At 60.2% G+C, this 22,547-nt stretch overlaps 1 protein-coding gene across 16 annotated transcripts in view; it reads right to left on the bottom strand.

The window, feature by feature from the left end:
- Window positions 1-770: 770 nt before the first annotated feature.
- Window positions 771-22,547, bottom strand: part of CELF5 (CUGBP Elav-like family member 5) — a 48,032-nt gene continuing 26,255 nt past the window's right edge. The window contains exons 3-13 of one of the 16 annotated variants that reach the window (XM_047850061.1): window positions 18,740-18,794; window positions 18,234-18,238; window positions 16,620-16,767; window positions 14,478-14,557; window positions 12,417-12,563; window positions 11,672-11,813; window positions 11,426-11,572; window positions 9,804-9,896; window positions 9,188-9,271; window positions 6,347-6,490; window positions 771-4,161 (exon numbers count right to left, since the gene is read on the bottom strand). In XM_047850061.1, coding sequence (XP_047706017.1) covers window positions 4,034-4,161; window positions 6,347-6,490; window positions 9,188-9,271; window positions 9,804-9,896; window positions 11,426-11,572; window positions 11,672-11,813; window positions 12,417-12,563; window positions 14,478-14,557; window positions 16,620-16,767; window positions 18,234-18,238; window positions 18,740-18,794 — 1,173 coding nt within the window. In that variant the 3' untranslated portion in view covers window positions 771-4,033. The remainder of the gene's footprint in view (window positions 4,162-6,346; window positions 6,491-9,187; window positions 9,272-9,803; window positions 9,897-11,425; window positions 11,573-11,671; window positions 11,814-12,416; window positions 12,564-14,477; window positions 14,558-16,619; window positions 16,768-18,233; window positions 18,239-18,739; window positions 18,795-22,547) is intronic. The other 15 variants (XM_047850064.1, XM_047850067.1, XM_047850066.1 and 12 more) reach the window with 15 other exon arrangements.

The following is a 22,547-nucleotide window of genomic DNA, read 5'->3' as shown; positions in this document are numbered from 1 at the left end:
TAATGGGGTTGCTTCCGCAGGTCAGAATGTCTTGGTATTAGAGGTCATGGCCGCACAACCTTGTGAATGTACTTAATGCCGGGTTGTAAACTTACTTTAAAATAGGAAAAATGGTGGGTTTTATGTTCCATACATTCTACTTCAATTTATTTTATTTTTTAAGTTTATTTAGTTATTTTGAGCGAGAGTGAGAAGGGGAGGGGCAGAGAGAGAGAGAAAGAGAGAGAGAGAGAGAGAGAGAGAGGGAATTCCAAGCAGTCTCGATGCTGCCAGTGCAGAGCCTGACGCGGGGCTTGATGAGATCACGACCTGGGTTGAAACCAAGAGTCGGGCGCTCAACCGACTGAGCCACCCAGGTGCCCAGATTTTACTTCCGTTTAAAGAAAATGCATGTTGTGTAGCGTCTCTCTCCTCCGCTGGGCCACCTCCACGAGGGCAGAAACCAGAGCCACCGGGTCTCCGGTCTGCTACTGCGGCAGCCCTGGTGGCCAGGACAGGGACGGGCACACAGTAGGTGCTCAGTGTTTGCAGAACGAATGGGCGCGGGAACCCACGAACACAGGCACCTGATCCCCTGGAGGAGGAAAGGTTCCATTTCCTCAACTTCTGGAAGAATCAGATGGATTCTGCAGACCTCCCTTCTCGGAGTATCTCCTCCCGCATCCCCTCCCTTGAAAGCTGGGTTTTTCTCTGGCCCCGGGGAAACTCGCTGGGGCCAGACGCACGCGGGCTTTTGTGGACGAGAGGGAATATCAGGGAGGACCCGGTGCTTTAGCAAGTAAAACTTTTATTAAATAAACTTTCAGTTTCTCCAGACCAAAGAGAGGCGTTTGGACATTAAGATGATGGTTGCAGCTTCTCACCTGAAACACACCACAGTGCCAAGGACCTCTCCAGCCAGAAATGCAAACCCAGTCCACCCAAAGTTCCCTGTAAGTTCCTTTCTTGTCTTCCTTTTCTGTGTGTGTGTGTGTGTGTGTGTGTGTGTGTGTGTGTGTGGCGATTTGTCTCCAAAAGTCGGTTTGCAAGTTGAAACTTCATGAAATTACTCGTAGCAGAAATAAAGTACATCGTACAAATCACGTAGGTCTTCGATGTGGAGTATAAAACTGGTATTTACAGCCAGTAAACATGGACCAGAAGGACACAACGCCACTGCACGCCAGCACGCTCTCCCAAGCAGGCCTGGCCGGGGCTGGGCAGGTGCCGGGGACGCGGACGAGGCCCCCTCGCGGCCCCTGAGCACACGCTTGCACACGCAGACGCACAGGACACAGGCACGCTAGAGTGTCTCGGAACAATTATCAAACTCTGGAATATCGAAACAAGTTGGTCATAAGATTTTTTTTTTTTCTTTTCCTTTTTTTTTTTTTTTTTTTTTTTGCTATGTGGTTTTTTTTTTTTTCTTTTTTTTTTTTTTTTTCTGGGTCAGTCAACACATTTTGGTAGAAACGAAAGGGAAGGCTGTTTTTTCTTTACAAATTTTTTTTTTTTCTTGAGCTTATGAAGTTCTCTGGTGCCTCATTTGGCAAGAGGCCCCACTGGACGTCCAACGAACTTGACTCTGTGCTTCAAGATGGGTTTTCGCGGTTTGAGTAGCTATACAGAGGCGCCCCACAAGACCTCCCTCCCCGCCCCAACTAGGAAACAAAAATCCACTGTTGTCTGATTTTTTTTCCCCATTTTTTTTCTCTTTTCTTCTTTGTATCTTCCCAGAAAGACCAAAATTCAAAAAAAAAAAAATTATTTGTGGAGGTATCTCTGGTAAAGGGGTGCTGGGCCAGAGCGGGTTGGGTTTGTCCAACGCGCGTGGCGATCTTGGTCATGAGATCGTGAACTCCAGGCTGGTGATCCGAAGGCAGGGAGGGCGGCTGCCTGCCCTTGGGAGGGGGCGCGAGGGGCAGGGGGGCTCCCCCGACCCTGTCTGCCCCTGACGGAAAGCTAAGGGCCATTGGTCACATGAGTAAGGCTATGACGGGGGTGGGGGTGGGAGGCCGGGGGGGGGGGTCTCTTCTTTGCCTACGTCGGGGAAGGCAGGGCCCTGGGGTGAGGGAGGGGGTAGGGGTTCCAGAAGCTGCAGCTAAGACCAGGGACACTCGAGCTGGCCGAGCCCAAGGGCCTGCGAGAACGTCGGTGGCAGGGGCCCAATGTCCTGGAGGTATATCGCGTTGGCTGATGATTCCCAGTGCTTCTCCGTGCCCTGGTCTGACATGACAGCGGGAGGTGGGGACACACTGGGCTGCCCGGTCATCCTCAGCCCTTCTTATGTCCCTGCTGAGTGACCGGGCCAGGGTCACCTTCTCTTGGATGGAAGGAAGTCGGAAAAGTTTGGTCCCATGATCTATACTCAAAAAATATATATACTGTCTATAGCTCTATATATATATGCATATATATATATATAGGAAAAGTTGTGATTTATTTTGGGGAAGCCACCAAGGGTGGGGGCAGTGAAGCCCTCGGCCCCCAACTCAGGAGCCCCCCTCCCCAGCTGGGGCGGACCACGAAGCCCCCTTCCCACTCCGTGTGGCCCGCAGTAGTGTTTCACATTAGGGAGCGGGCGGGGGGGGGGGGCAGGGGAGACGGGAGGGGGTGGGGCTGGTGTCCAAACTTGGTTGTAATTTACGGAAAAGTCCGGGGTCGGTTGGAAGCGGGAGGCCCTCCTGGGGTGGGAAGGCCCCTCACCTGGCGGAGAAGGGAGGGGCGTTAGGGTGCGGTGATGGGGGGGCATGCAGGCCGACGACATCGCCCCCCCGCCCGCCCCCTTGCCCTGGCCAGGCTGGGTTCCAGGAACCCAAGGGCCCCTGTCTGCTCAGAGAGAGTCCATTTCCAGGTTCAGAGGCCAGCGGTCCGCCTTGGAAAAGGACTGCCCACCGAGGCCGTTTCCTCATCTGGCAACCCCCGGGGGCAAACAGTTGTGTTTGTTCTTGTCTCGTCTTGTCTCCCCTGCTCCCTGCCACGAAGGCAGTTCTCCCCCCACCCCCGCCCCGTTTCTGGTCATTCACAGCTGTGTCCCCGAGCGCTGTCCCCAAACAGTGCCCAGCGCATAGTAGGTGCTCAGAAAGGATTTGCTGTCCCAGGGTGTTAAAGTGCATGGGTCGCCTGTTAGTTGTCTGATCCCGTGACCTTCGACTCTGCGGGTGCTGATTTGGCAGGGTCTGAAAAGCATGCGCAGCCCCTAACTGAGCACCTACTTCGCGCCAGACCCCAGGCGCGGCGCTTTGATGATGACGGCGCTCATGATTAAAAACGAAACAAAAACAAAATCAAAACAAATGATCAAGAGCTTTCCAGGTGGCGGGTCCTGGGCTCAGCTGGGAAAACACCGCGTCCCCGAGCGGATCCTCCCTGCTGCTTCTGGGGAGGCGACTTTCGTGAACCCATTTCACAGATGAGGCTCATCAAGGCTGTGGTCAGTTATGTTTCCCTACTGGCCCCTTAGGCTCACTGTTCATTCCCCCAAAGAAGGTGCTTAGTTGTTGATAAAGTTGTTCTCTCTGGTGGCAAAATACACTCTTGGGGATTTGTTGGGGGGGGGGGTCTCTTTGGGGGGGCATGCTGGTGAGCGGGGCAAACGTTCCACTTTTTCGCCAGTTCACTGAACGCGGGTGACACCAAATGAGGAACTTGGACAGGGGCCCAGCTGGGAGAGTCACAGGACAGGACAGAAGCCCCTCCCTCGCAGCATGCCCCACCCCAGACCAAACCTGGCCTCTCAAGTGAACTTCTATTCATCCTTCAAAACCTTCTGGAAGGATCCCCCAACCCCCTTTCTACCCCGGTTCCACCCTCTGTCCCAGCCCGGATCAAAGGGGGGATTGGAGGGTGACTCTCTGGCTCTGTCCCCACCATCCCAAGCTGGGGGCTCCTTGTGGTCTCCAGCGGCATCCCCCCTGGGGGGTGGGGAGGGCATGGAGAACGAGGGGGTGTTTGGCCAAGACGGGGGGTGGGGGGGGCAGGGGTGGGGGCGGGTGGGGCCGCCTGGCGGCTCACCTGGGCCAGGCCCGCAGCCTCCGGGCGGCTGTGGGCGCGGTCAGTAGGGGTGTCCCGGGTCTTTGGGCCGCTTCAGCTGCACTTTGAGTCTCTTCATGCCGATCTGGAAGCCGTTCATGGCCTGGATGGCGGTCTGCGCGCTGGCCGGGTTGTCAAAGCTCACGAAGCCTGTGGAGACCGGGGCGGAGCCGCCATGGTGGGCCACGTGGGCGTCCTCTGCTGGCTCCAGGGCGGCAGCCCAGGCTTCCCTGGGGTCCTGGGGGCGGGGCGGGGGGTGCGCTGGCAGGGGCAGATGGGGTGGGGGGGGGGGGGGGGGGCGGGGAGGGCTGGCCAGGCACGCACAGCAGCCCGGGCCTGGGCCTGTCCCCCTCCGCACTTGCTTCTGGGGATGGGACGCTTGCTCCTTACCTGGGGGCTGCTGTGCTGAGACTTCCCGACCAGCGGTGGGGGACAGGTGAGGCCGCATCCTCCCTCCCTCCCTCCCTGTCCTAATGCTTGCCTCCCTCTAGACCCCGGATGCTAACCGAGTGGCCCCTCCAAGACCACTATCCCTCTGGGGTCCTGACTGTGCATGGGACTCTCTCTCTCTGTCTGCAAATGTCCTGGGTCTCTCCTCTCTGTCCTTTTTTCTCCCTCCCTCTGCCTTTTATCCCTCTTTCTCTGTCTCTGTGTTTGTCTCTGGCAGTCTCTCTACCCCCGTCTCCCCTGAGGCCATGAGAAACATTCCAGCCTGGGGTTCCTCAAACTTCCACCCCCCAGACCACCCTGCCCTACTCCTGGCCCCCTCACCTCTTGGTCCTCGATGGTGTGGAGGCCACAGGGGCTGGGGGGCCCCTCTGGGGCGAGGGTCTGCGTGCACAAGCATTTGGAGGTGGGGGTCCCTGAGCTCCGTGTAGGAGGCCGGGTGGGAGGTCAGGCGGAGCTGGGGGCAGGGCTGAGCAGTCTTGCTGAGGCCCATGGGGAGCCATGGGGGAATGAGGAGTTGGGGAGGGGTGACGTCTTATCTATCATCTCCACTAACACCTGTCCCCCATCATATGGATGAGGAAACTAAGGCTCAGAGAAGGCACAGGACCCCTCACTGTGGAAAGGGACTGAATGGGCCCCCCCCCCCCATTTCCGTCTTCCTCCTGGAAGCAGGATGCAGAGGAGGGACCTAGGCACTGGCAGAGGGTCCTTCCTGGTGCGGCTGCTGGGCCACTCTGTGCCTCTCTTTCCTCCAAGGATATTGGGGCAAAGCTGCTTTTTTCTTTTTTGGAGATTTTTTATTTTTACATAATCTCTCCACCCGACGTGGGGCATGGACTCACAACCCCGAGATCAAGAGTCACAGGCTGCAGCTCCTCTGAGCCAGCCAGGCACCTCTGGGGGCAAGTCTTCTATTTTACGGTTGGACACGGAGTATATACAGGAAGTGCTTAATAGGCAACAGTTAGCCTTTTGAATAACACAGGGTGGGATTAAGAGTCCCGAGTTTGGGGTCAAACAGACTGGTTCTAATTTAGGTTCTGTCTCTTTGCTGCTGTGTGAACTTGGACAAGTTGGAGTGGCTCTCTGAGCCTTAATTTCCTGTGTCCGGGGACAAGGAAGTCCTCCCAAGGCCTTGCACGACGTCCCCTCCCTGCCCTCCCCTCCTCCCTCTCTTCCCCTTGCTCACTCTGCTCCAGCCACATGGGTCTCCCCCTCGCTGTTGCTCCAACATGCCAGACAGGTCCTGCCCCAGGGCCTTTGCATGTGCTGTTCCCTGGAACCCTCTACCCCACATATCCCTTGGCTGGAAAATCTCCTCATTTGGGTCTCAGTTGAAACATCACCCCCTGCAGATCAGTTTCTGTTTCCTTACTGATGGCGTTCTGCATTCCATCTATAGCCCCCTGGCCTGTGTCCCGCTTTATTTCCAGCTCCTTCCCAGAAACCTGTGCTTTTCAACGCCCTCATCGCTGACCACAGGCGGTTATTTAAATTTAGATTTAATTAAACATTCCGTTCTTTGGTTGAACTGCCACACTTAAGGTGGCTGGTAGCCATGTGTGGCTGAGGCTCGGGTGGCAGAGACGCGCAACATTCCCGCCGGTGGAGAATATTCTGTTGGACGGCGCAGCAGGGCTGCGAGCTTTCGAGGGCAGGAACTTTGTTGGTTTCCTTCACTGCCGCGTATCCGCACCCAGCACGGGGCCTGGCACACCGTAGGCGCTTCATAAGTGCTGCCTCTAATTCACAAATGTGATCCCTTTGCATCACCCTTGTCTCACGGCTGACTACGCCCTCCCTGGCCCCTGTTCCTGGGCAAGCGGAGTGGGGGACGGGGCGGGCGGGGGCGGGGGGGGGGGGTGTGCCTGCAACAGGGACTCACCAAAACATTTGCTCTGGTTGGTGGCCCGATCCATAAACACCTTGGAGGAGATGATATTGCCGAAGGGCAGGAACATCTGCGTCAGCTCCGTGTCTCCAAACTCCTGGGGGAGGTGGTAGATAAACAGGTTACAGCCTTCGGGACCTGCAGGTGGGGGAGAGAAAGACATAAAGCCCCCAAGGAGAGGAGGCGGACCCCCCCGGGGGAGGGGCGCGGGACCGGAGCCCACATCCGGCATCTCCAGCTGTTGGCGGACGGCGCCGTGACGTCAGGAGGGAGGGCGTGGCGATGGCGGGGAGGGGCGCGGCGTGTGCCTACGTTTGCCTGTCTCATCCCACGCTTGGGGCCTGCGAACCTCCGGTGGCCCTCAGGCCCCGGATAATTTACAAAATTCAGCCGGTCCCTCCCCCCAAATCTGAGACAAATCCCTCAATGCCAGACCCTGGATAATCCCCAAATCCCAGACAACCTGAACCCCCTGAAAAACCCCTGAAACTCCAGACCGTTTACAACATGAGATGAATTGGGGGGGGGGGGTATACGGACACCCTGTACTAGCTTTGCACTAATTCTGTAAATCTAAAACTGGTTTTAAAATAAAATGTTCATTTATTTTTCCCCCTACAAGTCCGATGATCACAGAATACAGTACGACAACCAATTCCTGGTCCCAAACCCCAAATATTTAGATGTTTTTCAAAACTTTGGCTAATCCTCCAAACCTTGAATCATCTTTGAAACTCAGACGACACAAAAGTAAAATCAAGTAAAAGAAAAAAAAAAGAAAATTCTCTAGTCCCCGAACCCACATATCCCGAGACCGCCAGGTCATTTTAAAATGATACACTACACCACCCGGAAAGAATTTTTTAACGGCACAGCCACCTCTCCAAACCATCCCCTCTCCAAATAATCCCCAATGCATGACTCATGTAGAATCTGTAAATAATAATCCAATTAAAAAACCTTCATTGTCTGGAGTCACGAACATTCTCCAAACCTGCCCCTAATCCCAAACCAACAGATGCCCTCCCCCCACAGCCCCCACACACCAAGGGAGAATCCCCAAACCACCAGAATTCCCTTCACCCCGGAAATGAGCACTCCCCGCCCTGGCAAATGTTAAATCCCAGATGACACATTCACATCCAACCCTTCCTTCCTGATTAGGACCCGAGTTCTAATCATGCTTGTTTTTAAAATACAAGCGTGTTCCAACGTGATCATCGCGACTGACGCGGGTGGCACGGTTTTGACCGTAACACAAATTTCACGTTTGCTTGTGTGCTATCTCATGTCCACGACGCGGGAGGTGAATGCAGAAGCCGCACCCAGCTGAGTGGGACCTCGTGGGAAAACAGTGTTCACACCCACCCACCCCCACCCACCCCCACCCCCGACACACAGGTGGCTCCAACACCTACCACTTTCTCGGGCCCCCAAGCGTGTTGCGAGCCACACGCATCCCCCTCTGGGGATCCGACTCCCCTTCTGACTTCAGACAAGCCTCTTTCTGTCACTTAACGGCACCTCACAGCTGCAGCCCTTCCTGTGTCCATGTCCACGCGTGAACGAACGTGAGGTCTTTTCCAAGAGAAGGTGCCACCTCTATTGTATTTTTTTTAAGCCCGCTAACATGCATACCGCTGTGCTATCATTTCTCTTAGGGTTCTGTCTTTTGTTTTGTTGTGTCACGGACACAGCTTTTGAATGGTGCATCCTGGCCCCATTCAAGCAGGAACCTTGTAGATTGTATTGCGAGGGTCTGCATGCTGGGCAGACTCTCCAGAACCCGCGGCTTGACTGCATCTGAACTAACGTTTACCTCCTCGGCCCAGGGTTGAGGGAAGTTGGAGAAGGGAGACACCCAGGTCCGAGCCATCAGACCTGAGACACCTGGGCCCTCTCTGAAGCTCCCACCGGCCCTCCCTGGGGGGGGGGGGGGAGTGTTGGGGGGGGAAGGTTATTGAAAGTCATAGCGGAGGTGCAGGCACTGCCAGATCCTCCTGTCTGCTGTCTGTGACTTTGACCACAGAGCCCCCTGGAGATAGAAAACCTGGGAACGGGTAGCAGCTGCTGGGCAGAGCTGGGGACCCCTCAGCCTAGGCCTCACCTCCAAAGCTCAGCGCCTGGACCCTGCCAATGCCTCCCCGCCTTTCACAGGCCAAGGGCAAGGGAGAAATGGGGCAGGGCCTCAAAGAACTCAGTCTGCGGGACTCCCCTGGCCATGGGAGTGTCTGGGGGCTTTTCTAGCTGGTCACCTCTCCCCCACCCTCACTAGCTGCATGACAAGAGAAAGGGCCTTGGGGGTGCTGAGCCACACTCTGTGTCAGGACGGGCCCCGTCTACTTCCCAGTAGCGCCTCTTGATGGGGATGGCTGCTCCCGCTGCAAGTGAGGAAACTGAGGCAGAGGGCAGCGAGGCGCTTTCCTTATGATGTCACAGTCAGAACTGGGTGCATCTTAACCCCGGTTGTCTGACTCCAGAATCCACCTCCTCCCTCCTTCCTCTTTGCTGGGGAGGCCTCAGCTCACCCCAGATACCCCATCACCACCGCCCCCCACCACCTCGAAACGAGTGTCCCTTCCAGAAATTCAGAGAACCATCCATCCCGTCTTGCAGAGGAAGGCTGGTGGGGGTGGGGTGGGAGGAGGGTCACCGCTAGTCCTAGGGGGTCGAAGCTAGCACGGTTCCCACATTCCAGAAGAGGAACCCGGGTCTGTCTGGCCCGCGGGCCGCACTCTTAGAAAGCCGCGGTTCCCTGAGGTCTCGGGGTCCTGGAGGTGGAGGGGGCGGTCAGAGGGCTGGGCTGGCGCCCGGGGGAGGTCGCGGCCCCCTCACCTTCTCGCTGCTGCTGCTGCAGGAGGGGCGGCGGCTGGGGGACGCTGTGCGCGATGGGCGTGATGGCCGCGGTGGGGTACATGGCTGCGGAGACCGGGAGCGAGACACAGGGCGGAGGCAGGTGTAAGGCCGGTGGGCGGGGCGGCTCGAGGCGGGCGGGGGCGGGGCCACGATGGGGTGGGGCCACAGTTGCCTTGGGAGCGGAGAGGGGCGTGCCCACGACGGGGGGGGCGGGCCCAGGGCACGGGGAAGAATGGGGCGGAGCCATGATTCGACGGCGTGGGGGCAAGGCCTCCTAGCGGGAGGGGGCGTGGCCACAGCCGAGGCCGGGCCTGAAGGAGGGGCCAAGGCCATCGAAGATCCGAGTGGGTGGGGCCAGAGCCTGACCAGCAGGGCCACGGCCGAGGGCGGGGCCCTGGCAGGACCCAAGCGGCGGGACCAGAAGCTGCAGGGGGCGGGGCCAAGACCTGAAGTAGCCAGAAGTAGGAGGCGTGGCTAGGTGCAGGCGGGAAGGCCGAAAGAGAGGGCGACCGCCGGGGGGCGGGGCCAGAGGCGGGGTGTGGCTAGGGGCGTGGCTAGGCCAGGCGGGAAAGCCGGGGCCCAGGGGCGGGGCCACGCCCGGACTGGGCTGGACTGCCCTCCGTACCTGTGTACTGCTGGACTCCGGAGAAGGCAGGATGGAGGGTCTCGGCCACGGTCGGGCTCTGAGCTGCGGGGCAAACGGAGGGACTGAGTGGGACGGGGGCAGCAGAAATCTTCCAATTACCCCCGAAACTTCGGAGCCAAAAGGAGAGCAACATCCGCCCCAGCCTCACCTCAGCATTAACCTTTTACAGGTGTGGCCCCCATTTTACAGGTGGGAAAACTGAGGTTCAGCGAGGTGAAGCAACTGGCACGGGGCCACTCAGATAGGTAATGGCGAAGTCGAACAGGACTCCAGACAGGTTAACCATCACCCCCATCTCTCTGTCCCCATCTGGACCCTTTCCCTCTTCCCTTTTATTCTCTGGATTCTCCAGGACTTCAGGCCTCTGCTCCCCATCACCCCCCCCATCCCCATCCCTTTCCGTCTCTCGCACCCCCACATGTCACTCATCAGACACCCCTTGGATCCCTCATGTGGCTGTGACCACCCACCACCCAACTGCCCCAGGGCGGGGGCGATGGTGGAGGTAAGGGGAGGGGAGAAGTTGTCCAGACCACTAGAGCTGGTGCCTCCGGGGGGGAAATTCAGGCAAAAGATTCTGCTCGAATGGAGAGAGGCTGCTAGAGGACGGGGTGGTGGTGGGGTGTGCCCCTAAAGGGGTCACACGCACCAATCCCTCTGTATTGATGGAGAAGTTTTGTATCTTGATTGTGGTGGTGGTTACCCAAATCTATACCTGTGATAAAATGGCACAGAATGCCCCCCCCCAACACACATACAACAAGCGAGTGCACGTACAAAGTGGCACCCTCTGAGTAAGATCTCCAACTCCTGCTGAGTTCATCGTATCCCACCAACGTCAGTTTCCTGGTTTCAACAATGTGCGGCGGTTATGTAAGATGTTAGCATGGTGGGCGGGGGTGGGGGGTGGGGGACTGGGTTGGAGGTTCCGGGACCTCTCTGTACTATTTTTGAAACTCCCCGTGAGCTCCAATCATTTCAAAGTAAAAATAAGTTCTCCTCAATGGTGGAAACACAGAGACTGCCAGATACTGGCAGATGCTTGCCTGGGGATTGTGGTCTAAGAAAGGGAAAGATGGGGCCCCTGCTTCAAGGCAGGGCCGAGCCTAGCTCAGGGCATGGTTAATACTGAATGAATGAATGAATGAATGAGGCTACTGATGTCTTCCTAAACAGCAATGATTAATAACTAAGATTGGTGGTGCTGCTGTTCTCAGTACAGGTGACACGTTCAGCATTTGATATACTGATTCCACTGTCCGTGCAACCTCATGAGATGTCTGATGTTATCTGCCCCATCTCCCGGGTGAGCAAACTGAGGCCCAGAGACTCACAGAAACCATTTAGGGCCGCCAAACTGGAATCTGCACCCATAAATGCCTGGGTATAAAGTTCCCATGTTTACGCACCCGGCTACAGCCCCCTTCTCTGTGCCCACCGCTCACATCCGTCCAGCTGAGACCGCCTCTGTTTCCCAGGCACCAGGGGGCACAGGAACTCGCGCTTGTCCCGGAGATGCCTTCCCGGCCCCACCCCCTCTCCTCGGCCCCTGGGGGAACCACTCACGTTACCTGGGTAGGGCACGAGGCCATTGGCATACACGGTCTCTAGGGCAGGGTGCCCCCCAGGGAAGGGCACGACACCTGCGAAGCCATTGGTGATGGGAGCCACGAGCCCGGGCACGGCAGTGGAACCAAGCAGCGGGGGCGAGTGCAGTCCTGTGGGGCAGAGGAGCGCGATGGGGAGCCTGAGCCTGGCCCTGGCCCCGGCCCCGCCCTGCCCTGCCCACCATCCGCAGGCCCCTGGCGGACTCTCACCAGAGGCAGGGGCGATGGGTGTGGCAGGCAGCCCGTTAAGGCTGACGGCGCCGATCTGCTGAATGTGGCAGGGTGGGAAGGCCACGCCAGGGCTCAGGTAGCTGCCCGACGTGGACAGGACCGTTGTCTGCTGCTGCATGAGCTGGGGGTGGAGAGGGAGTCAGCGTGCACAGTCGGGGTGGCACCTGCCCTGAGGTCATGACGCCCTGGGGGAGGCCTGGCCCTCTGGTAACTGGCGGGGGTGGGGGAGCGGTCAGCCTGGCTATCGTAGCTCAGGCCTCAGTTAGGAATGGCGGGGCTCAGCCTGGGATCGAGGGTCAGTCTAGGATCAGGGTTCAGTCTTCAGGTCAGGGCTGAGTCAGGAATTTGGGCTTGGTCCGGGATCGGGGATCACCCAACACTGAAGTCAGCCAGGGTCGGGTCTCAGTTGGGAGTCAGCCTGGATTTAGAGGCTCCTCTTGGAGCTAAGCATGGGCTTGTGTCAGTCCAGAGTTGGGGGTTCAACTTGGGCCTGGGGCTCGGTTCGTGGCTGGAGGGCTCGGCTGGGGCTGGGGCTCAGGAATCAGCCTGGATCTGGGGACTCGGCCGTGGCCGGGATGGGACCCCGAGTCAGACAGACTGGGCAAGAGACGGGAAGAGGAGCAGAGAGGCAGCGGCCCTCGACAGAACGCAGAGAGAGAGAGAGACTGAGCTGAGCCCCCAGAGTGGCCTTGGGAGACAGAGTGCGTCTGCCGGGGTCACTCACGGCCTGGGCGTAGGCACTGTAGGGGCTGAAGGGCAGGGTGAGGGACGGCGTCAGGATGCCCAGCTGGCCCACCATCTGCTGCATGCGCCGGAGCGTCCGCTCCTTGTCCGTGTCGGCAAACTTGACCACCAGGCTGGAGGAGGCACCCTGCAGGGGCGGTGGCGGGCAGGGAGGGAAAGAAGGAGGGAGGTAGCCAGGACTCTGGGTTCCCGGAACCACGCCGGCTCAGGGCCTTGGCCGTGCGTGGTGTAGATGCCGGGCGCTCTCGATCCCGCCCACGGGCCTGCCGCGGGACACGCCCGTCGCGGCGAGAACAGCTCAGAGCTCGGCTTCCCGGGTCTCGCACTTGACCGTGCGGCCGCCTGTGCGCACAGGTGGGGCCTCTGGGCCCCGGGGGTTGTGTCTGGGGCCCAGGAGAGGACCCGGGCTATCAGCCACGCTCTCAAAAGTGGAGAGGCCGACTGCTGGAGAGGAACGACGGGGACCTATAACTGACTCACACCTGAGAACAGGTGAGACACCGACCATCAGAGAGGTTGCCCCCTTTGATGGCGAGCTCACTCCCTGAGACACCTCCTCACCGGTCAGCTCCCTGCAGGAGAAAGCCTGAATGAATCCTGCCACTCTAGGGACTAAAACTGATGCCCAAGTACCCAGAGAGCAAGGGACCGGAAGCTCTGACACCGCCCTGCCCTTCACACCTAGTTTTTTGGGGTTTACTTATTTATTTTGAGAGAGAGAGAGACAGAGAGACTGAGTGGGGGAAGGGCAGAGAGAGGGGGACAGAGAATCCCAAGCAGCTCTGTGCTGACAGCACACACATGGGGCTCGAACTCACGAACGCTGGGGTCACGACCTGAGCCGAAATCAAGAGTCGGATGCTTAACCGACTGAGCCCCCCAGGCGCCCCCCGCACACCCATTTGGAGACCAGCTGAGAGCAGAGTTGGTTCCGGAAGGCCTGTCGTCCCCTGGCAGATTTGGACATTCACGTACAGTGATGGTGGCCCCCGGCGCCTGCTTCCTAGAGGGCAGGGCCACTCCCAGAGCCCGGCTGGTCCTCCCCGGCCTCTCCCTGCGCCAGTCCTGCCCCCTGCCCATCCCCACCCTGGCCCAGGGGACGTGTCCAAACGGCCTTCCCTCCCCTGTCAAAACTTTCCGTGGCTCTCATCGCCCTAAGAAGCCGTGCTCCTCAGCTTTGGACCGCGGCCCCTCCAGCCACCCCCCTGCTCCCCCGCTGCCCCCCCATCCGTGTCGTCATCCCCCACGCCCCACACGTCCCCCTGCTGGCCTCGACAAAGCCAAACCACCTCTCGGGATCTCGCCCCTCCAGGACACCCTCTTGTACACCCACATGCGTACACACGCTCACACACACACACACACACACACACGCGCATACTCACACGCATACCCACACACATGCACACAAATGCCACCCACGCAGACCTACACGCTCACACACACGCATACACTTGCCCTCACATATACCTGCAGATGCACACATACGCCCCTGCACCCCCCCCGCGCCCCCCAGGCACACTCACACATACACACGCATCCACTCAACACACACACGTGCCCCCACCCACGGACGTACTGCACCGTCGACTCGCACAAAAACACCCACTCGACACACTTACACGTGTGCCAGCACACACACTCATCCGCACATCTTCTCACACGCACACAGCTCACGTGCACGTTAACAATCACCCAGTGCCAGGCACACACACACGCACTCACACCCACGGGCATGTGCGCACACCCACGTATTCTCCCCCTCGCACACACGTGAACAGGCACACACGCGCTAGTCCACGCGCAGCCCCACACTCACTCGCACGCTCGCGTCCTCGTACGCCCCGCGCGTGCGCAGTCACCCTCGTGTGCGTGCACCCGCCCACGGCGCCATCAGAGACGCGCTCCTCCTCCGCCTGTGCCCCGCTGAGGACCAGCCGGAGGCCGAGGACGGCTGGGACGACGGTCGCGAGCGTTTCCGTCCCTGTCCCCTCCCCCCTCCCCCCTGCCCGCCCCAGGGCCCGGGGACAGTCCTACTCACCGGCATGGTTTGGCTGCCGTGCAGCGCGTGGATGGCCGCCTGGGCCTCGGTGTGGGAGGAGAACTTCACAAAGGCGCAGCCTGCCCCAAGAGAAGGAGGGAGAGTGCGTGAGGGCAACGGGGTCTTTCCAGGGGGGAGGGGGGCAGGGGCCGCAGGAGAGGGGACCGGGAGCCCTGGACGGCCAGTGTCAGACAGGCAGCCGGAAGGCCAGACAGTCAGAACAGAGAGACAAGCAGTCCTGTGTCCAGACGGACAGCTGGACGATAAAGGATCAGGCAACGAGACGAGCACACAGCCAGCCACAGAGGTCGACATCAGCCAGTTGGCCGTCCATTCACTCAGAAAGCCAGGCAGCCACACAGCTATTTGTCACACGCACAGTCGGACGGGTGTCGCGAAGGGGTGCACAGTCGGGGAGGCAGGCCCTGCCCGCTGGAACAAGGGAAGGGCACGGGCTTCGAGAACACCCGCCAGCCCCTGGCACCATGAGATCCAGAGCTGAAATCAGATATGCAGAGGGATGGTGAGAAACCTTCAGACACAGGCACAGAGATACAGTCCTGTGGGTACAGTCAGACACAGATACATTCAGACCCAGACAGATATGCCCATGTCACCAGAGTTAGAGAGACGGGGACCAGAAAGAAAGAAAGAAAGAGAGAAAGAAAGAGAGAAAGAAAAAGAAAGAGAGAAAGAAAGAAAAGAAAGAAAAAGAGAAAGAAAAAGAAAGAAAGAAAGAAAGAAAGAAAGAAAGAAAGAAAGAAAGAAAGAAAGAAAGAAAGAAAAACCAGACAGGGCAGACCCAGCTGGCTAGTCACACAGGACCAAATCAGAAATCGGGCAGACAGATAGCCAGGGACCACCAGACACAGGTAAATTCAGACACACAGTCATAGGAGAGACCACTAGACATAATTCCAGAGAGAGTACTATGGAAGAGCCAGGCAGGTGGGGTGAGACAATGGAATGTTCTGGAATTAGAGAGTGGCAATGGTTGCACAATTTTTTGAATATACTGAAAAGCACTTCACTGTACGTTTTAAAAAGGGGAGTTTTACAGTATATGGATATCAATTTTTTAAAAAAGAGAGCCAAGCAAATAGGGACCATGGGATACATTCAGGCCTAGAAGAGTAAAAGTTGCAAGAGCCAGAGACAGGAGGCTGAGAGTTGGTGCCAGACAGATGGACCAAACGGGTAGAATCAGGTAGACAGACAAACACCGCCAGACTCATGAAAACCCAGACAGCAATAGTCATTTAGACACTCAGGCATAACGCGTCAGAGACTAAGAGAGGCAGGCGTCCATAGTCACATACAGCCACATGGGCAGACAGGGAAACATTGGAGACCATTAAAGTCTTTCCTGGATGGTACGGCCAGGATCAGGCCGACAGTCCACAGGAAACTGTCCCACAGAGCCAGGTGGACACAGGCAGCGTATCGGGACATGGCACACAGTTAGGACCCCGTGGGACGTGACAGTCCCGGCCACCCAGTCCGCGCCCCCAGCCGCCCTGCCCCACCGCCTTCAGGAGTCAGTCCCGGCCCATCAGGTACCTGTAGGCCCCACCCCCAGGAGCCAACCCCGCCCTCCCACGTGCCTGGCCCCGCCCCCAGGAGCAAGTCCCGCGTTCTCGTTTCCAGCTCCACCCCCGGGGAACCAACCCCGCCCTCTCACGTGCTCTCCACCACCCCCGCCGCCTGGAGCCCCGCCCCAGGAGCCAACTCCGCCCTCCCACGTGCCCGGCCCCGCCCCCGGAGCCAGTCCCGCCCCCTCAAGCGCCCCGCCCCGCCCCCAGGAGCCAGTCCCGCCCCCCCCCCACGTGCCCGGCCCCGCCCCCGGAGCCAGTCCCGCCCCCTCAAGTGCCCAGCTTCACCTCCTCAAGTGCCCTGCCCCCGCCCCCAGGAGCCAGTCCCGCCCTCTCACGTGCCTGGCCCCGCCCCAGGAGCCAACTCCGCCCTCCCACGTGCCCGGCCCCGCCCCCGGAGCCAGTCCCGCCCCCTCAAGCGCCCCGCCCCGCCCCGCCCCCAGGAGCCAGTCCCGCCCCCTCAAGTGCCCCGCTCCGCCCCCAGGAGCTAGTCCCATCCCCACCTACGCGCCCAGCCTCGCCCCAGGGCCAGTCCCGGCTCGCCGGTCACCTTTGCTGCTGCCGTCAGGCCCGCGGAGCACGGTGCACTCGTCGATGACCCCAAAGGGCTGGAACAGCCGCAGCACGTCCTCTTCCGACTGCTGCTTGTTCAGCATCCCCACAAACAGCTTCCGGTCCCCTGTGGGCGGAGACACCCCCTCAGCCGAGTCCTGGCCTCCGGGAATTTCTCGGTCCCGCCAACCGAACGGAGGCAGCAGGGCCCGGGGTGGGGGGGGGAGCACTGCCGGCCCCTGCTCTGCCTGTGAGCGGGAGGACACAGCCACGAGCTTCCCCGCCCCGGGCCTGTCCCCCCCTCCCACGTGCGCTGCTCGGGCGCATCTTGGAGCCTTGGCTCACGCAGTGCGCCCCTCCTGGAACGTCCTCCCTTCTTCAGTCCTCAGGGCCACCGCTCACGGCTCCCACCCTCGGGCAAAGATGCTCTCTCCCTCCTTGCCTTCAGAGCACCCACACACAGTGCTGGCGTGAGAACTGCCTGGCCCGGGCCCCTGTCTGTCTGTCTGTCTGCCACCTAGATTTCCCCGTCGGGGGTGAGCGCCGCTGGCTCCTGCGTCCTCAAAAGGAGCCGGGCAGGTGCCTGCCGAATGAGTGAGGGCATGTGTGCGCCCAGGACCGGGTGCCTGGAAGCCTGGAGCCCCCCGTCTGGTGGGGTTGGGGTGGGTGCCTGGCTGCAGGCCTGGCTGGGCCGGCGTCTGCCGTATGAGGCACCAGAGTCCCGCTCCCTCCGGTAACTGCGCTGCCCCCCTGTAATCAGGAACATGGCAGCTCCGTCTCCCAGGGATGCCGAGCTGGGTTGCTATGGAAACCTGTTCTCTGGCAGCTGTCACTCATGAGGGTGGGAGGGAAGGAGGGACAGACGCGGAGAGACTGAGAGTCAGGGAAAGAAACAGGTGAGAGAGAGAGAGAGAGAGAGAGACTGAGAGAGACAGTAAGAGACAAAGCGAGACACAGAGAGAGGGGTACAGAGAGAACCAGAGAGACAAGGAGAGAAAAAGATAAGGAGAGAGAAAGAGGTGTGGAGAGGGAGACAGGGTGAAGCAGAGAGAGGGAGGGGAGGGGGAAGGGGAGGAGGAGGGGGAGGAGGAGGAGGGGAGGAGGGGGAGGAGAGGGAGGAGAGAAGGGGGAGGGGGAGGAGGAGGAGGAAGGGGAGGAGGAGGAAGAGGGGGAGGAGGAGGAGGGGAGGAGGGGGAGGAGAGGGAGGAGAGAAGGGGGAGGGGGAGGAGGAGGAGGGAGGGGAGGAGGAGGAGGAGGAGGAGGGGAGGAAGAATTACTAAAAGAGTGAGAGAGAAGGGGAGAGATGGAGAAACACAGACCCCCTCTCCAACCCCTGCCCTACACTCGCAGCCAGCTTGGAGAGTGTGAAAACAGGCCCCAACCCAGATGGGCTGTCCCAGGCTCCTACACACACACAGGAGTCCTAACAGCCCCGCCCCGCACGCCACCCAGTCCACCTGAGATGGGGGGGGGGGGCGGGGAGGAAACTCTCCAAGAATGACTAGCCCCGATGCCACTGGGGACAGCCGAGCACGCCCCCGTGGGCAGGTCCCCAACACGGTCCAGACCTGCAGCCGGAGAACCCGCTGGCCCAGCCTCGAAGGTCAAGCACACACGCTCGAACACGCACGCCCACGCACAGACACGCGCACCGGCAGGCAGGCACCCCCACCGCAGGAGCCGCAGAAACGCGCGTGCACATGTGCACGTGCTCACACACATCTGTACACAGGCGTGCCAAGGCATGCGTGCTCACACGCCCACGCCCACGCACACGCCCAGAAAAAGCGATTCCCCTCAGGGACCCCCTTCAGGGATCCCATCCCCTCTGCGTCAGAAGACCCCCAGTTTTGCACCCTAGGGGAGGGGCGTATTTCAAGCTCTAGGGGCCAGCGGCAGGGCCCAGCCAGACCCCCTACTCCTGACTCCTGGGCTTGGAAGAGAGGACAGAGCCCCCCTGCTCTCCTGCCCCTACCCTAGCTAGGGGACTCTGCCTCTCCCACCACCATTAGGCGTGTGAGCGGAGAGGTGACGGCTACATCCTTCTGATCAGAGATTCCCCTCCTTCCCCGGCTCCTCCTCCGCCGACCCCCGGCCTGGTGGCCACGGACAGATGACAACTACCTCCGCGGCTTTCACTGTCCGCAGGCTTCACCTGGATCGGCCGCGCCATCTGTGGAGAGAGGGAAGGAGGAGGTCAAGGCTGGCAGCGGGGCGTGGCGGGGGAGGCTACCTCCGAGCCCCGCCGGGCACCCTGCCCCCCTCCCCGGGCTCAGCACCCCACCAGCTTCCAGCAGCAAACCAGCCAAACTCAACGGACACACAGTCCCAGGTACCGGGCTTCACTCATGCTGCCTGGAAAACTCCTACTTTACCTTCAAAACCCAGTAACAATATTTCTTGCTGCAGGAAGCCTCCTGCCTTCCCAAGTGCTGTATGCTCCTTGGAAAGATGCCCAACTCCTCTGGTCCTGTGTGTGATGTGACCTTGCAGTTTCTCTCATCAAAGACCGGAGTCTATTTCCCCACCCTCTGCATCTGGACTTGGCCTTGTGACTTGCTCTGGCGAGTGGAGTGTGGTGGCGGGGAAGTGGGGGGAGTTCCAAGCCCCGGCCTCGAGAGACTTTGCAGCTTCCTCTTTTGGGGCCCGCGCACTGCCAGCTGGACAAGCCGAGGCAGGACAGGAGGACGGGAGACCTCAAGCACTGAGACGCCCAATGACAGGCTGCCTGTGGGAGGAAGGCTGTCCTCTCCAGGCTCGCCCCGCAAGCCCTGACTGACTGCCACGGCACGAGTGACCCTGGAGCGACCAGCAGAAGAACCGCCCAGCTGAGCCCCGTCTGTGCTCGCCGACCCGTGGAATCACGACCAAATAAGAGGGTTGGGCTGGTTTGTTACTGAGCACCAGCTGACTGACACCAAGGCAACTCCTTTTAGCCAGCTCTCTGAGCCTTGGGTGGGAGGACTGTCGTACCTGAGTGGGCCAGCTTTCAATGTGGACTCGGTGTTCTGGACCCTCCTGTCCTCCACCTCCAGCACCGAAAATGATGTTCGATGGAAGAAATCCTCCTGTAATCCCCACCCCCAAACTCACCCAGCCATGGGGAGGAGCTACTGTGGATGTCTGAGAACCGACTCAAGGGATGTGGGAAGTGGGTGACATTTGCTTCTCCACTGGTCTGAGAATGGGATCCTCCTCCAAGCCTGGTGCTTCTGGCGAACTCTTACTCGTCCTTCAAAACCCCGCTCAAAAGCCCCACGCAGGCAACCCTTCCTCCCTCTGCTTCGGGACAGCGAGTGCCTGGGTCTTGCGTTCTCGTGGCAGCAGGGAGAACCAGAGAAGCTTGCCGAACTGAACGGACCGGGAGGAGGTGGCCAACACACAACAGCATAGAAGGGCACCAGGCCTGGGGTTGGAACACGAGCCCGTTCCAGACCCCCTCCAAGGTCAGACAGTCCCCATGGCCATTCGGAGAAGGTGCTTGGGGGACGTCAGCCCTCTGGTCACTGTGCAGCTGCCCAGCGAGCTGCAGCTTTCCCCAGGTTTTGCAGATGTCAAAACCGAGGCCGGGAGAGGTTGTCTGTCCAAGGTCATGGTGGGTGAGTGAAGGCACCCAGCCTCCCTAGACTTCAACTCTAAGGATCTTTCTACCCAGTCCCGTGAGTAAAGACCCCTCTCCAACTGTGAACCCCCAGATCTCCTTCCCCTTCTCTTGGACCCCGAACTGCCCCACACCCCCAGTCTGAGTCCCCTCTCTCACCCTGCACCCTCGTTCCCTGCGCCCCCTCCCCCTCTCCAGCTTCCCTACCCTCTCTGAGCCCCTCCCCATTCTGCGCGCAGATGGGCGGCCTCGATTTGAACTCAGCCTTGGGAGGGAGCCCCAGAAGCAGAGAGGCCTTCCAGTGTCCCCAGTCCCTGCCACCCACCCAGCCACATCCTCAGAGGGACCCTGACCACCTGGGAAAGGCTCTCCCTTCCCCCACCATGTCCACACACACACACACACACACGCACACACACACACACCCCGGGCCCTCTCCACCTGGGTACCACACCCAGCTCGCTGGAGGCCGGAGGGGAGATTTTGTTCAACCAGATGGGACCAGGTTCTGGGCTGCGGGTAGACTGAGGTTGTGAAGGGAGGTGGGGGGACAGGGGGCACCTGAGCTCCAGCCTCCTGTTCGCCCCCACCCCTCCCACCCCGCCTCCGCTGGCCCTCACCTCCCCCCCCCCCTGCCGCCCAGCACCTTGGGCAGATGAGGATGGGGTTGCCATGGCAACGCTGATTCACCACACGGAAGCTGGCAATTGTTGTTGCCATGGAAACCGCCTCTTAGGGGCGAGCCCAGCTCCTGCCTTGCACAAAAGAGATATTTAAATATAATCTTCTGGAGATGGATGCGCTGAGGGAGGGAGCGAGGTGGGGGGGGGGGGCCACGGGGAGGGAACCTGTGCCCATCCCCGCACCCTCCACCCCGGCCCCACTCTCGTGGCCTGGATACCTGCGCCCCATCTCCCCCCCCCCCCCCAGCCCGGTTGCGGAGCCTGGGACCTTCCGCCTCCTGGGAGGCCCCTTCCCCCTCCTGGGTCAGCTCGGCGCGGGGCAGCCGCGGGGGTCTGGGTCTGGTCCCGAGAAGCCAGGCGGGCAGTCAGTCCCCTCCTCCCCGGTCCCCCACTCGAAAGCCGAGGCTCCGAGGCCTGGCCGTCCGCACCCCGCGGCCCGCCTTACCCACCGGCCTGGAGACGCGCGCCAGGCTGGCCTTGTGCCGCCGCCCGCCCGGCCCCGGGCGCACAGGCGCGCACACGCCGCACGCACGCACCGGACCCGCGCCTCGCTCCCCGCGCCCGACGCCCGGCGGGCGCTGACGATCCGCCCGCCAGAGGCCGGGCCCTGCCGGCGTTGCCCGCCCGAGCCGGGAGGAGGCGTGCGGGGGGGGGGGGGGCTGGGGGGGGAGCTGGGTCTCCCCACACCCCTCGTGTCGCCCCTGCCCGCCCATCTGGCTCTGCCCACCTCCTTCCGGCTCCCTCTCTCCATCTGTCCCACCGAGGTCTCTGCCTAGTGCCCTCCCTCCCTCCTCCACCTTCTCTGGCTCCCCATGGCTGCGTCCCTTCCCTCCCCCCTCCCGTCCCCCTTTCATTTATTCCACAACATTCCCAGCGTGCCCCATGCCGAGTCAGTCTGCAACCCCCCCCCCCCCCCCGGGAGGACCCCAGGAATCTGGCCCAAGGGGAGACACAGGCAGATGCGGGCACTCCCAGACCTGAGAGGTCAGGATTGAGCCAGAGCTAGGGATCAACGGCTCCTGGAGACCCCAGAGCTCAGAGCAGTGAAGAGCCCAAGGCTACCGGGGCCACACTGGAGCTGGAATGGTGCAGTGGGTTTTGAAGTATAAGAGTTTTGGGGGGGGACACAGTTTCTCATGCTGGAGGAATACCTACACCCCCTGACTCATTCAATCTCCAAACAACTTTATGAGACGGAAACATTCGCGTTTTGCAGATGGGTAAATCAGAAAGGGAGAGGAGAACGTCAGAAGCAGAGTCCGGGTCTCCTGATGGTTTCCTCAGGGTCCCCTTAGGATCCAGCCAACCCTTCAGCCAAGGGTCCTGTGGGCCGGGGCTCTGGGGGGCGTCTGTGTCTCTGGGGGCGGGGGGGGGCATACATCACGTAGCTGAGGTCCAGTCCTTGCTCTGTCCCCAGCTTTTGCTGGGTGACTTCAACCAAGTCATACGTCGTTGAGAAACCGGGGTCCCTGTGTCTGACCTGTGTGTGTTACAGATGGGGAAACTGAGTCCACTGGGGGGAGGGACCACAGGAGGCGCCTCTGGTAGTCGGGCTGGGGCCCCGAAGGCGGTCCTTTAGAAGACGTGGGGGCCCGGGAGAGTCCCCAACCGGGTTGTTTCTGGGTAGTATGGAGGAGAAGAA

This window comes from Prionailurus viverrinus, chromosome A2 (genome assembly GCF_022837055.1).
Source record: "Prionailurus viverrinus isolate Anna chromosome A2, UM_Priviv_1.0, whole genome shotgun sequence".
Taxonomy (NCBI): domain Eukaryota; kingdom Metazoa; phylum Chordata; class Mammalia; order Carnivora; family Felidae; genus Prionailurus; species Prionailurus viverrinus.
Note: the sequence above shows the minus strand (reverse complement) of the source record. Positions and strands in the feature narration are given on the sequence as shown.